The sequence below is a fragment of the Arvicola amphibius genome, chromosome 5 (assembly GCF_903992535.2).
Source record: "Arvicola amphibius chromosome 5, mArvAmp1.2, whole genome shotgun sequence".
Lineage (NCBI taxonomy): Eukaryota > Metazoa > Chordata > Mammalia > Rodentia > Cricetidae > Arvicola > Arvicola amphibius.
In genome coordinates this window covers 419,509-431,617 of record NC_052051.1, presented here as the reverse complement: position 1 = coordinate 431,617, position 12,109 = coordinate 419,509, and the positions used below count along the sequence as shown (strand labels likewise).

Below are 12,109 nucleotides of genomic sequence, written 5' to 3'. Positions count from 1 at the left end.
GGGAAGGGCCCGGGCTTCTACACAAACTCAGCCGCACAAAAGCCCTGGAAAAAAAAATCAATAAACATTTATTTGATACAGTAATTTTAATACATACAGTTGACGGCCCACCACCGCACCACTCCGGGCCAGGGGATGAGGATGGGGACAGATGATCACAAGGCGGGCAGGACCCAAGCTCACCTCAAAACATCTTGCAAATAAAACACTTTGTAGATAGAATATATATGCATGTATATCTATGGTTACAAGTGATAGCCAGAAATGCACTTGTGTAATGAGAACTGCATTAAAACCAAACCAAGGAACCCAAAGTTTAGGAGGCGCTGCAGTCAGGTATGAGGGGTGACCTGGGAAACCAGGCCTCTAGGGCAAAGGGCCTGGGTTCCACCCAGCAGGGGAACACAGGAACTACTCTCCACTCAGAACCACCATAGGGACAGGAAGGCCCCAAAGTCCCCAGGAGGCACCAACATCTGCCTGTATAGGAACATAAAGTGCACCCTGGTTCTGCATGAAATGTCTGCCCTTGGCACTTTTCTGTTTTTTATTTTTATTTTTTTAGGGCAGGGCAAGCACTGAGCCAGAGGTAGATCTGTGGAGACCCTGACTTTTGCATTTTGCCAAGGACCGAGGGTTTGTCTGAGCCTCTAAGTCCAAGCCCATCATCTCCTGGAGATCTGCCATGATGGTCCCCTCTTACTGAGGGTCTGTGTAGGCTGGTGGTTATCTTTAGGCAAGAGTAGGGAGGTGGGCAAACTGATGAACCCTGCCCAGGGAGGGCCTTACCACCTTGGAAGAGAGCTTTATGGACTAGCTTGCCAAAACCCCTTACCAGCCACCACCAGCTGGTACCTATCCAACTGCCACGTGACAGCTGCCCCCAAACCCACCTCAAAGACAAAGGAGTTAAAGTGCTAAACATCAAGTTACTAGAACCCCGAGTCCCACATCAAAGCCTATGTCTGGGCTTTGAGGCATGTCCTGGAAAACAGCCCCCAGCAAACCCAGGTACCTGAGAGGCTGGGGTGGATGGTCACACCCCACGGAAGTGTTGTGAAAGTGCACTTGGGCCCTGTTCCCTTCCACAATTGCACACCACCACCCAGAAGTCCCAGCCTACCCATTTACCCACCTCTGCGGCCACCCTCCCATCATGGCAAAGGTGTGTAGGAACTGAAGAGTCCATTAGACAATCCCAGCATATCATGCCAGGGCTGGCTGCTCAGAGTCAGAGCTTTCCTAGACAGGAGTGTACAAGGATTCCATCCCAAAGCTCCTTGGCACCCCCCCCCCTTGAGGTTAAGGGGCAGGTGCCAGTTAGTACTATAGCTCAGCTCTACCTTCGGCACCAGGAAACCCTTAGCACCAAAACATAAAAATTTTGAGTTTTGTATAAAAAAAAATTTAAAAAGGTTGCTACTTGTCACAGCAACAAGACTGGCATCAACAACATCCAGGAGACACACGTGGGCAAATATCAAAATTCACATCATCCAGGATCAGAAACACAGGCCTCAGCCCAACCCTGTCCACACTGGAAAAAGCCTGTTCTCACCCCTCCAGCCTTCTTCTGGTGTGGCTCACAGAGTGGTGGGGCAGTTAGAAAGTAGAACCAAGGAGGCCAGATCTCTCTCCCAGGCCTTGCCCAACCTGCAGACCCTGTTATCCTCAGGGCCCCTAAAGGGGTGGGGTCCAGCCTAGAGCTGAGACCCTATCTTCCACTATCCTTCAGTTTCTGTATCAAATGACTGCCACTAGATACTGAGGGCAGATAAAGCAGGGGGGAAAAAAAGAGGGCTTCCACAGAACTGGGCTTATGGGCCAAGCATGGCAGACATAAGCAGTCTCTCATAGGCGCTCTTGGGCTAGAGGCTCCTTCTGGCCAGCCTCCGCTTCCCATGGCTGTGGTCCCAAGGAGAAATCCCTTAGAGTGCCAAAAACAAGATCAGAACTAGAGGCTGGAGGTGGAGCATTCTAGTCCTTTGCTCTCAGGTTGGTAGCTATTGGTCTGAGCCTCCCTAAAGGTAGAACACAGAGTTCTTTCCTTGCCTGGAAGGCTACATACTCCACCATGACAATGTCAGTCAGTGGGGTGAGGCCTGACACACAGCAGGGATGACAGAGCAGGGGAGCAGGCCCAGAGAGGTAGAAAAACATAAGCAAGGGGTCGTAAGTGGATGCGAGAGGACAGATGGGTACCCGGGTGGCTGTCAGGGCAGCATGGCAGTAGCTAGACAGGGTCTGTCCTGGGAGGTAGCTGGGAGTACTGGAGATCCAGTGTCGGGTGAATGTGAGGCCTAAGTGGTGGCAGCCAGGCTGCTCAGGTGCCTCGTCAGCCCACAATTATGGGTCACCAGGAATGTCTGGGCCTTGAGGAAGTCAGAGTGGGGACCCTACTGGGCCAGAGGGAGGTGGAGATAGGGGCCATTTGGCTGTTCAAGCACACTTCATGCCCCATGGCGCCAAGGTTCTAGATTCTGCCAGGTCCAAGAATGTCCTTGTAGGGATGGCTGGGACACCCCAGCCTATTGCACTTTTGCTGCTGCCCCTGGCACTCCCGGGGAGCCCCACCTAGCCATGTGAAGTAGCCTAAACAGGGGGAAGGACCACTTTCAGGGAGATCAGAGTGGTTTGCCAACCCTCTGGACAGACGGGTGTGTGTGTGGAGGTGGAGGACAGGTCTGGAACTGGCTCCCCTAATTTGGACAAAGCTGGGCATGGTGGCTAGGCCCTGTGCACTGGGCTCACTTTTCAGGTGCCTTCCCAACTCCAGTCTTCTTCCCAGTGGAGCCTCGGCTCCCCCTGTCTCTGCCTCCTGGGGGCCAGTCATCCCTGTTAGGTGGCAGTTTAGATGCTGGCTCCTCGGAGGACCGTTCCTTGGGCTTGCGGCCCCGCTTCTTTCCTCCGGACAGACTTTTCTTCTTCTCTTTTCTAGGCATCAAGGAGTCCTGGCTCCTGGGTTTAGGAGGTGGGTCAGCTGAGGTCCGAAACCAGTTCTAGGGAGAGAAAACTTGCAATCAAGACTAGGGACCTTGATCCAAAGCTACAGAACTCTTTTTTTCTGTTAATTTTTTTCAAAGATTTATTTATTATGTATACAGTGTTCTGTCTGCATATATTCCTGAATGCCAGAAAAGGGCACCACATCTCATTATATAGATGGTTGTGCTCTTAACCTCTGAGCTGTCTCTCCTGCCCTAATTTTTTTTTCTTTTTTCTTTTTTTTTTTTTTGGTTTTTCGTGACAGAGTTTCTCTGTGGCTTTGGAGCCTGTCCTGGAACTAGCTCTTGTAGACCAGGCTGGCCTCGAACTCACAGAGATCCGTCTGCCTCTGCCTCCCGAGTGCTGGGATTAAAGGCGCGCACCACCACCGCCCGGCTCATTTTTTTTTATTGTTGTGTGTGTGTCTGCATGTGGGTATGTGCATGTGAATGCAAGTGCCTATGGAGGCCAGGGAGCTGGAGCTATAGACAGTTATTAGCCTCTTGACATGTGTACTGGGAAACACACTCTGGTCCTCTGGAAGAGCCAGAAGTACTACTCTTAACTACTGATACATTTTTCCAATCCATTTAAATTATTTTTTGGTCAGGCATGCAACTACTAGAAGTGGCTCCCTGTCTTGGGAGACTCCCCTCAGTGGCTAGGTACCAAGATGGGGCATTCTGCTTTTTCCTTTTTCTTCAAGATTTATCACCCCATGCTCTTGACACTTCAGGGGAAGTGAAATTTTGAGAGGACATCAGATTTCTTAGTGTACACCATCTGAGTCCACCTGTTCTCTACAGCCCACCCCCGAGACCAGTCTCCAGGCCTAAAAGCCCGGAAGATAACTTTCATACCTCTGCATGAGTCTTAAGGATGTGGTACTTGACACCGCTCTCAGAGCTGAACTCTTTGGGACATAGCAGGCAGCGGTACTTCCCCACCAGATGGTCCCCCTGCAATGCACAGTGGTCCAGTACCCAACCTTCGGAAGATTCAAAGCACCCACATCTGGTTCAAGCCCTTATCCTGCTGCTAAAAGGTTAGGACTGGGGTCAGCTAGAGAGAAGCTGTACTGTCTTCTTGGATGTGTGTCAGTGGTGGGTTTGGGGACTGAAACACGACCCTGCGATAGGATTAAACCACAAGGGTAGGAAGTAGGAGGATGGGAGGAGGCAAGTGCTGTGGGGAGAGGTCAACGTCCTTTGGTGAGTGTCCTCATCTCAGTCAAGTGTGCCCTCTGCTCAGGTCAGGGTGAACACTTATACCACATAAGGAGAATCCAGAGCAGGATTTGGAACCAAACAACTAAAGTAGGGAACAGAGAGGGATTCTGGGCCCCCTGTTGAGGACCTCCTAGTCTCTGAGAGCATTTGCAGTGGACAGGGTAAGGATCTGACACCTATACAGGTAAACGCTCAGTGCCCCACCCAGCTGTTGGGGTAATCCCAGGACTGACCTTGCTGCAGCTGGCAAGATGGGCCTTGAGGCCGGACACACTGGAGTAGATGGCTTCACAGCACTGCAGGCAGGAGACAGCTGTGGAAGGACCCCTCCCACACTCCACACAAGGGGCATCCCACCCTCATCTCCAGAGTACTATGGGGCTTCTCTGGGGCAGGTCCCTGAAGTCCAGGATTTTGGGCAGGGTAAGTAGATAAGTCCTCAGGCTGAAGTCCCTTTTGTTGACAAGGTATCTATATCTATGTGAAGACTACAGAAACCCAGGGTCAGAGATAGGCTGGTCACACTAAATTTGGTTACTTCCCAAAAGGACACTCACTGTCTTAACCTCTACTGTAGCCTGAGGGTCAAACCTAAGTCCTCTATCCTGGAGCCCCAACGCCCACTCCCACTATATGCTGGTCCCAGCTTACATCATTGGGACAGTTCACATGGCCTTTCTCCTTGACTTCATTCTTCCATGCCTCCAGCAGCTGGGGGTTAAGTGTAGGGAGGCCTGGCCGAGTGTAGTTGAGCTGCAAAGCCAGGCACAGCACCAGGTGAGCTTCAGGCTGAGGCACATGTTGCTCTGACACAATGCATGTGCTTCTGCAGCAGGCTCATTGCCCCTTCACAGATGGGGTTAGGAGATGGCCAAGGTCACAAGAACATGGCTGCCACAGGGGAATCAAATGAGGCCTGTCCTGGTCAGAGACCAAGAAGTTGGGGGAGCAATTAGGGAATGACCAAGGGCCAAGATCCTGCCCATCCCTTTGGTGGGCCACTCACCCGTGCAGTCTCAGGCACGAGGTCATCCTTCATGCGCCGTTTGGTCCAGTCACGGGCCAGCTCATCCTCTGCAATCTCCTGTAGATGGAACACGGCAACCTGGGCCGACGTCCGACGGATGCGACCACTTGGGGTCCGTTCTACTCCAAGCAGGTCCCCAGACTCAGGGATTTTGTCTGTGGGCTCCTCAGGGGGCTAGAGAGCAAGGACACACAGAGGCCAGTCTAAGTCATGGAGAAGGAAGACATCTAGAGACCAGGAATTAGAGTTGGCATGAGTTGTAGGCCATTCGTGGTCTCTGCAGGTACTGGGGGACCCAGGATACATGCAAGTGATAGGAGATATAGACACAAGAAAAACAAGTCCCTACGGCACCAGGCTGCCATCCTTCCTCCCAGGAAACACAAGACCAAAGGCAAGGATTACATCTATCAGAGAGCACATGAACTCACAAACACATGCATGACACAACACAGGCCATTAGAGCAAAGGACATGGCAATTTAGGCCACTCACCGGGGCTGTGTGCTCTGAACGTACATGATAGTCATGGCCAGCCTTGGATCGGTAAGTCTTGCCACAGTGGGAACAGGGGAAGGAGGGACTGTCTACCTCACATGGTGGCTTCCCACAGCGCCGCTGATGGTACTGATAACCCATGAGGCTGGAGAAGGCGGCTCCACAGCCCTGGGAATCCAGGTCAGAGACCAGGTAAGTAACCATCCAGGTTCCCAAGTCCTGAACTCCCACACATGGGCCAACACAGACCTCTTGGGGGCAGCGTAGCCGTCCCATCTGCTTCAGCACCTTTCGAAGCCTCTCTCGTTCCTCCTGTTCTCCCCCTTCAGAGGCCTCAGCATCAGTGGGCTGGAGACAGAGCAAGCCTCAGACCTGATGCCAGCCAGGAGTTAGGGCCACAGATCCAAAATCAAGCATAGAGGAGCAGCGGTGGAATGAGAGGTCAGCAGTCAGGGCTGGACAGGGAGCTGGGGGTCAGGCAGCGTACCTTGGCACTGTGTTCAGCCATGGTGTGGTAGTTGAGGCCAGCCTTGGACTTGAACTGTTTCCGGCAGTGCTGGCATTTGAGAGCTTCCTGCAACTGTGGACAGGGCCTAACTATGAGAAACCCGTCAAGGTCAGTGCATCTTCCCTCCCAGTACCCGGCGGGGTGGCGGTGGGTGCAGGAAGCTTACCTTATGACATACTTCCATGTGCTTTTTGAGCCCCACGAGGGTCTTCCGGGTAACCACATTGCAGGTAGGGCAGACAGCCTCCCCCCGTTCATGGATGGCTCGCTGCCACTGCTCCTCGGGGCCACCTGTGAGGCAGGGCCAGGCCTCAGGCTTGTGGGGCTCCTGAGTGCCCTGGACTCCAGGGGCAGCCCCCATGCCTTTGCTACAGGATCCAGCCCACCATGGAGACCTGTCCTGGGTCCTGCCAGGCAGCCCCCACCTGGGGCTGGGTGGGCCACAGGAGCTGGTGCCTCCTTGCTGACAGTGACAGGGGTGGCGAGCACCTTCTTCCGCACTTCCTCGGAGCCTGATCCTTCTTGTTTCTTGGAGCGATGAACTCGGGCCTTGTCTTCAGCTTTGGCCAGGCCTGTGTGCACACACAATGTGGCTAAGACATACAGGCTAAATACTGATAAACTCAGTACAGAGGTCTCCAGCTGGCTGGGGTCTCACCTTTGAGCCCAAAGGTCCCTGAGATAGATGGCTGCTCCCCTGTGAATTTCTTGGGTGTTTTCTGTTTCCTTCCTGACTCAGGGGAGAGAAAATGAGTGCCAAGATTCTGGTCACCGACCTACTGAAAGCCAGAGCCCGCTACAGCAAGCCTCCCAGTGCTCTTATCTTACTGTGCTTTGTGCGCTCGGGGTCCTCCTCTGGGGGGGACACTGGATCTGCAGGCCGCAGTGCCTCTTTGCCCATCAAGGGCTTGCTTCCTGGCAGTAGGGAGCTGTTGTTGGGATCTGTACCCAGCTGGAAAGTCACACTCTGGCCCATGGTGGATGGGCCATACTCTCCATTCTCTGACCTTGCCTGCTTGGGCAGGATGGGGCAGGTATCCAAACTGTCTGCAGCCCTGCAAGTGGCAGGTAAGGTGAGGTCCAGGCGAATCCAGTGGCCCTCTCACCCCCCAGGCACATCTGACAACTTACCACCCCAAATGACTTCCTGTACCTTTTCTTATTGCTGTTCTTGCCTGTAGCACGAGGTGTTTTGTTCTCAGATTTGGTCAGCAATACCATTTTGCAGGGTGGTGTGTGTCTGCTGATGGCAATGGGCCTGCTGACCGGCACTGGCTTGCTGACCACAATGGGCCTGCTGACTGGTACTGGCTTGGTGAGTGGTACAGGTTTTGTAACTGTCACAAGTTTGGTAACCGGCATGTGTTTGGTGAGTGGCACAGGTTTGGTGATTGGGATGGGCTTGGTGACTGGCACAGGCCTAGAGACTGGCATGGGCCTACTGACTGTGACAGGCTTGGTGACTGGCATAGGCCTGCTGACTGTGACTGGCTTACTGATGCCAATGGGTTTGCTGACTCCCACAGGTTTGCTCACTCCGATGGGCTTGCTGACCCCAACAGGCCGGTTGATGGTGACCGGCCGGCTGACTGGGCCAGGCTTGGGGGCAGGCAGGGGATGGTCCATGTGATTCCAAATCCGGTGCTTCTCCAGCTGGGTCTTGGAGGTGAATGCGGCCTCGCAGAAGGGGCAAGGGAAGGCCAGCCTATCTGAGATAGCACCCTGGGCAGGGAGGGCAGGTGTGGGATGGGGCCCCGGGGGCCTCTGCCCAGATGCACTCCCAGGCCTCCTCTTCCCCGACCCAGAGCCCCTTACCCCTTGGCACCGCTGATAGTGGTACTTGAGTCCGTAGATGCTGGGGAACTCTAGCCAGCACCCTGAGTTTGGACACTTCACTCTTGAGTGTGCCTTGAATTCATCTTTCCACTGGTTCATTAGGGAGAGCTGGAGAGAGGAAAAGGTCAAGCTGTTGACCTACGGCTATCCAGGCTCACAAATGAGCTAAGAATCAGACCTATGCTGTGGACTAGTTAACATAGCCCACTGGGATCTTGTAACAGTCAGATGCAAGAGCCCTAGGCCACATGCTGAAACAACCTGGCACAGGATGTGTAGGGGGCAGAGAAGGGCAGGGCAGTGGCCTTCACAGGCTGAATAGTATGCTCCCACCCCCAACCCTACCCTCATGGAGCTCACAGGAATATCTCGGAGAGCTTGGTTCTCGGCTTTCGGTCTCCCTTTTTTCTTCCCTTCAGTCCTGTCATTGGCTGGGTTTCCGGGATCAAAGCAGAGTGAGGCCTGGCTAGGCACTGTGTGACCACTGTGTACCACCGGCACACCTACAGCACAGGAGACAGCAAAGTTCAGGGGCTGTATAACACCAGCAACTCCCAAGGGAGTTATAGTTAACCCAGGCCAAGAGCCTAAGCCTCAGGCTGTCTAACAATCTCCACTCCATAAAGGTCCTCAGGATACCCAAGGAGGTAGCCTACTTTACCACCTGCTATCTGTATCCTCTAGAATTGATTTCTGCCCTAGCTCCTCACCCAGCTTTGGTGGGTCCTGCAACATGGGAAGCTGGACCTCCTTCCGGCTGCCACCCTTTCCAGATCCACTTTTGCTGGATCCTTGAAGCCGGCGGCCTCCTCCAACACAGAAGGATTCAGTCATTTCTGTAAAGCAAGCGCACAGACCTATGAGCTGAATGGGCCCAACCCAGGACTTTGCTAGGGCCATCCTAGATGCCCACACAGGGACTTGAGCCCTGGCCTTCTTTATATGTCACATCAAAAAGGAAGTACCGGGGGCTTCTAACTAAGGGTCTCTCCAGGTAACTCAGAAGGCATGAGCGCTGTGCAGAGTAGCGACTCTCACTACACTGGATACACTCGCTGCACCCTCATCTAGTGCGCCACACTGTGTTCACAAGGGGCCTATGCGATAGGAAGGAGGCTGATAATATCCCTCTCAGGGGACAATCAACACCGTTATGGTTGCTGGCTCAAAAGCAGCCATGCCATGATGCCTTATGGACACCTTCTCCTCAGGGCCCTGGCCCCTGCCCATTCAGACATCATGTGATACTAATGTACCCAGATGGGCACCCTTTAAAAGCTCTCTATGGACACAGAAGCAGCCAACGTGGGTGTTGAAGGCCCGCTTCCCCACCATGTGCACCCCATCTCTCTGGTGGGCAAAGTTAAGACTCACTGGAGCTCCATTTTGGTCTCCATGCTTGCTGAGCCATCCCTACCTGCCTGTCTTCTCAGCCTTCTGTGTAGTCAGGGCTCCTCCACCCAGATGATGGCACTGGTTCAGACCCTAAGCCACCACAGGCCAGCAGGCCACCATTTCCTGCTGTTATCAACATCTTCTAAGTTCCTTGCCTAGGAACCCACTTCAGCTAAACGAGTTATGGCCAATACTGGCCCAAGCTCCAGAGCCTGCCCAGGCTGAAGTCACAGAACAGGCCCGCGGGGCGAGGGGGTGGGAGGCAGCTCACACACCCCCACCCCGCTCAGATGTCCCAACCCTGGAACATCTCATACCCTGAAAACTGAGGTGGGGGGAGCGGAGCATAGCCATGTGGAGGCCTCTGGGAGGCACCCAAAGCCACAGAAGGGGGCGGTACCAAGGAGCAAGGTTCAAGCAGGTGAGCCCTCTCCTGACAGTTTTTGATTAACTCAAATGAGAGGGGATGTGTAGGGGCTGCTATATCCAGGGGCGCTCAGGTTAGAGGTCAGGACGGTCGCTGTCCACTGCAAGGACAGCACCCCATCCTGGGCCTAGGTAGGAGGGAAGGAGGGTCTTAAATCAACTGAAGTTCTCTGGGTGTCCTCGTTTTGTAGCTTCAGAAGGAAACGAGTCATTCAGAATCCTGATAACATTTAAGGCCAAGGGTAAAGGGCGTGCTGCACCCTTCCAGTCCTTCAGTGTCTGAGCAGAGATCAGAGTTAGGGGTGAGGCACGGTTGCCAGAAAAGGAGAAAAAAAAAAAAATCCCTCCACCACCTGGGGTCCCCAGGTTCTCGCTTGTAGCCTACAGGGAATAGGGCGCCGCCGCGGACTCAGGCCACTCGCCTAGCCTGGCGAGCGCTGCCAAGAGGAGCACCTGAAGGCCCGTGGCCACCCACCTGTCACCTGAGGCCGGACACGGACGGCAGCCTGGCCCGGAAGCGCCGACCGCGGGGGGGCGAAGGCAGTGAACCAAAATGGCGACTTTTTCTGGAGAAGGAGGAGGCGGGAGGACGGCGCCGGCGCGGGGAGCGGGGCGCGGCGCGGGTCCGGGCGCGGCGGGGAGGCGGGCTGGGCACACAGCTGGTGCGGGGCGCAGGGTGGCGCCGGGGCCGCGGTGGGGCGAGCAGGGCCGGCGCTTACCTGCAGCGCCCAACGGGTGCGGCCGGGCCAGGCCGGAGCCGGAGCCGGAGCCGAAGCCGGGGCCGGGGCCGGGGCCGGGGCGCGGGGCGCGGGCGCGGGGTCCGGGCGGCGCACACTGCGCGCCGTGCTGCGCACATGCGCGCTCCCGCCCCTCCCACCTTTGACAGTTTTACTCGCGGGGGGGGGGGGAGGGAGGGGGGGAGCGCTCGCGGTATTCACGAGGCAGCCGCTGCGGGGAAGGGGCCAGTGGGGCCTGCCTGATCCTTGAGGCTTAGGCTGTGATACCAGAAGCTTTGGTGGTACTTGTCTCTAGGGCCAAGAGGCCTGCCACGCGTGCCTAGGGCGGGAGTGGCTTTGTTGACAATCCGGTAAACTGAGGCACGTCAGGAACTCTGGACACTACCCAAATCCGGTCTCACAGATTAAGCAACCTATCTGGTTGCACTAGTTGAAGTCGGTCTATGAAGGAAGGTTGCGCTTATAAGACCTCCATAGACTGTCAGTCAGGCTGTGCCCCAGCCTCTATCTGTCCCTGTGGCCACCTTAGTCAGTCTACACACTGTAAAATATTGGGCTTTATTGGGATTACCATCATTAACGGTGGTCGTAGAACAATGGCCAATACCTAGCCTCTGTGGCCCAGAGCCTGGGCAGCGAGTGTGAGATCTGGGGGTAATGACGCTCCAACCCACAGGATTTAGGAATAAATAAATGAATCAGAGAAATAAATTCTCCTTGTTCACAGCCTCCATCTCCTAGTGAGGAACTTAGCATTCAGGAGGGAAGAGAGGAAAACTGGGATTTTATTTGGTAACCACAATACCTGTTGTTCTAGTCCCCTCTCTGTTTTTTTTGAAACAGTGTCTCCCTGTGTAGCCCCTGGCTAGCCTGGAACTCACTTTGTAAACAAGGCTTGCATCAAATTCAAAGATCTGCCTGCTACTGCCTCCCGCATGCTGGGATTAAAGGCACCTGCCATCTCCTGCCATTTCACCAGGGTGTGGAACATCAATCGAGTGTCCATTGGGGTCAGTGTGCAGACTGAGGTACATTAAGGTCATCAGCTTTCCCTGTATAAATCTGAGTGTCCACAGTGTGATATGCCAATGCTCACTGATTAGTATGTGTCAAAGTGACCATGTGTGTCAGGTGGCAGTCGTGTGTAGGCATCATAATGCCGTGGCATATCTGCATCATGTCTCCTTCCAGGTAAAACTGATGCTCCCCTGTGTTTAGTATTCAGGGAACTAGACGTCAGGGCGTGTGGGGTCTGTATGATATTTGCAGGCTATGAACATCCATGTGTAACTATGTGTCAGGATTTAAAGGGCTAATTTTTAAACATTGTGTTTGTGGGTGGGTGGGTGTGTGTGTGCGCGCACACGCACAGAGGCCAGAAGAGGACATCAGATACCCTGAAGTTGGAGTTACAGGCAATTGTGAGCTGCCTGAAGCAGGTGCTGGGAACTCAACCACTGCAAGAGCAG

The 12,109-nt window shown here is 54.3% G+C and overlaps 1 protein-coding gene across 7 annotated transcripts; it reads right to left on the bottom strand.

Annotated features, from left to right (window-relative positions):
• Window positions 1–45: 45 nt before the first annotated feature.
• Znf512b (zinc finger protein 512B) lies at window positions 46–10,700 on the bottom strand. 7 transcript variants are annotated; one of them, XM_038331827.1, is made up of 17 exons: window positions 10,379–10,555; window positions 8,793–8,918; window positions 8,443–8,585; window positions 8,062–8,190; window positions 7,400–7,968; window positions 7,075–7,301; window positions 6,905–6,976; window positions 6,642–6,818; window positions 6,413–6,537; window positions 6,226–6,318; window positions 5,988–6,086; window positions 5,736–5,906; window positions 5,221–5,415; window positions 4,866–4,967; window positions 4,448–4,510; window positions 3,846–3,944; window positions 46–2,999 (listed from the first exon to the last, which is right to left on the bottom strand). In XM_038331827.1, exons 2-17 carry the CDS (start codon window positions 8,914–8,916, stop codon window positions 2,748–2,750), a joined length of 2,640 nt encoding a protein of 879 aa, XP_038187755.1. In that variant the 5' UTR covers window positions 8,917–8,918; window positions 10,379–10,555; the 3' UTR covers window positions 46–2,747. The 7 variants fall into 7 exon arrangements, with proteins under 7 accessions (XP_038187755.1, XP_038187756.1, XP_038187753.1 ...); XM_038331828.1 differs by having other exon boundaries at window positions 6,672–6,818; window positions 10,379–10,554; XM_038331825.1 differs by lacking the exon at window positions 10,379–10,555 and adding an exon at window positions 10,623–10,700 and having other exon boundaries at window positions 7,400–8,190.
• Window positions 10,701–12,109: the final 1,409 nt, after the last annotated feature.

What these genes read in the sequence shown, in the direction of transcription:
- Znf512b (XM_038331825.1), bottom strand. Translation starts at nt 8,916, where the DNA reads ATGACTGAATCCTTCTGTGTTGGAGGAGGCCGCCGGCTTCAAGGATCC. An exon ending in CCCCGAGCGCACAAAGCACA is followed by an intron (nt 6,977 to 7,074) that starts GTAAGATAAGAG and finishes CCCCTGAGTCAG; the next exon opens with GAAGGAAACAGAAAACACCC. An exon ending in CCTGGCAGGACCCAGGACAG is followed by an intron (nt 6,538 to 6,641) that starts GTCTCCATGGTG and finishes CCTGCCTCACAG; the next exon opens with GTGGCCCCGAGGAGCAGTGG.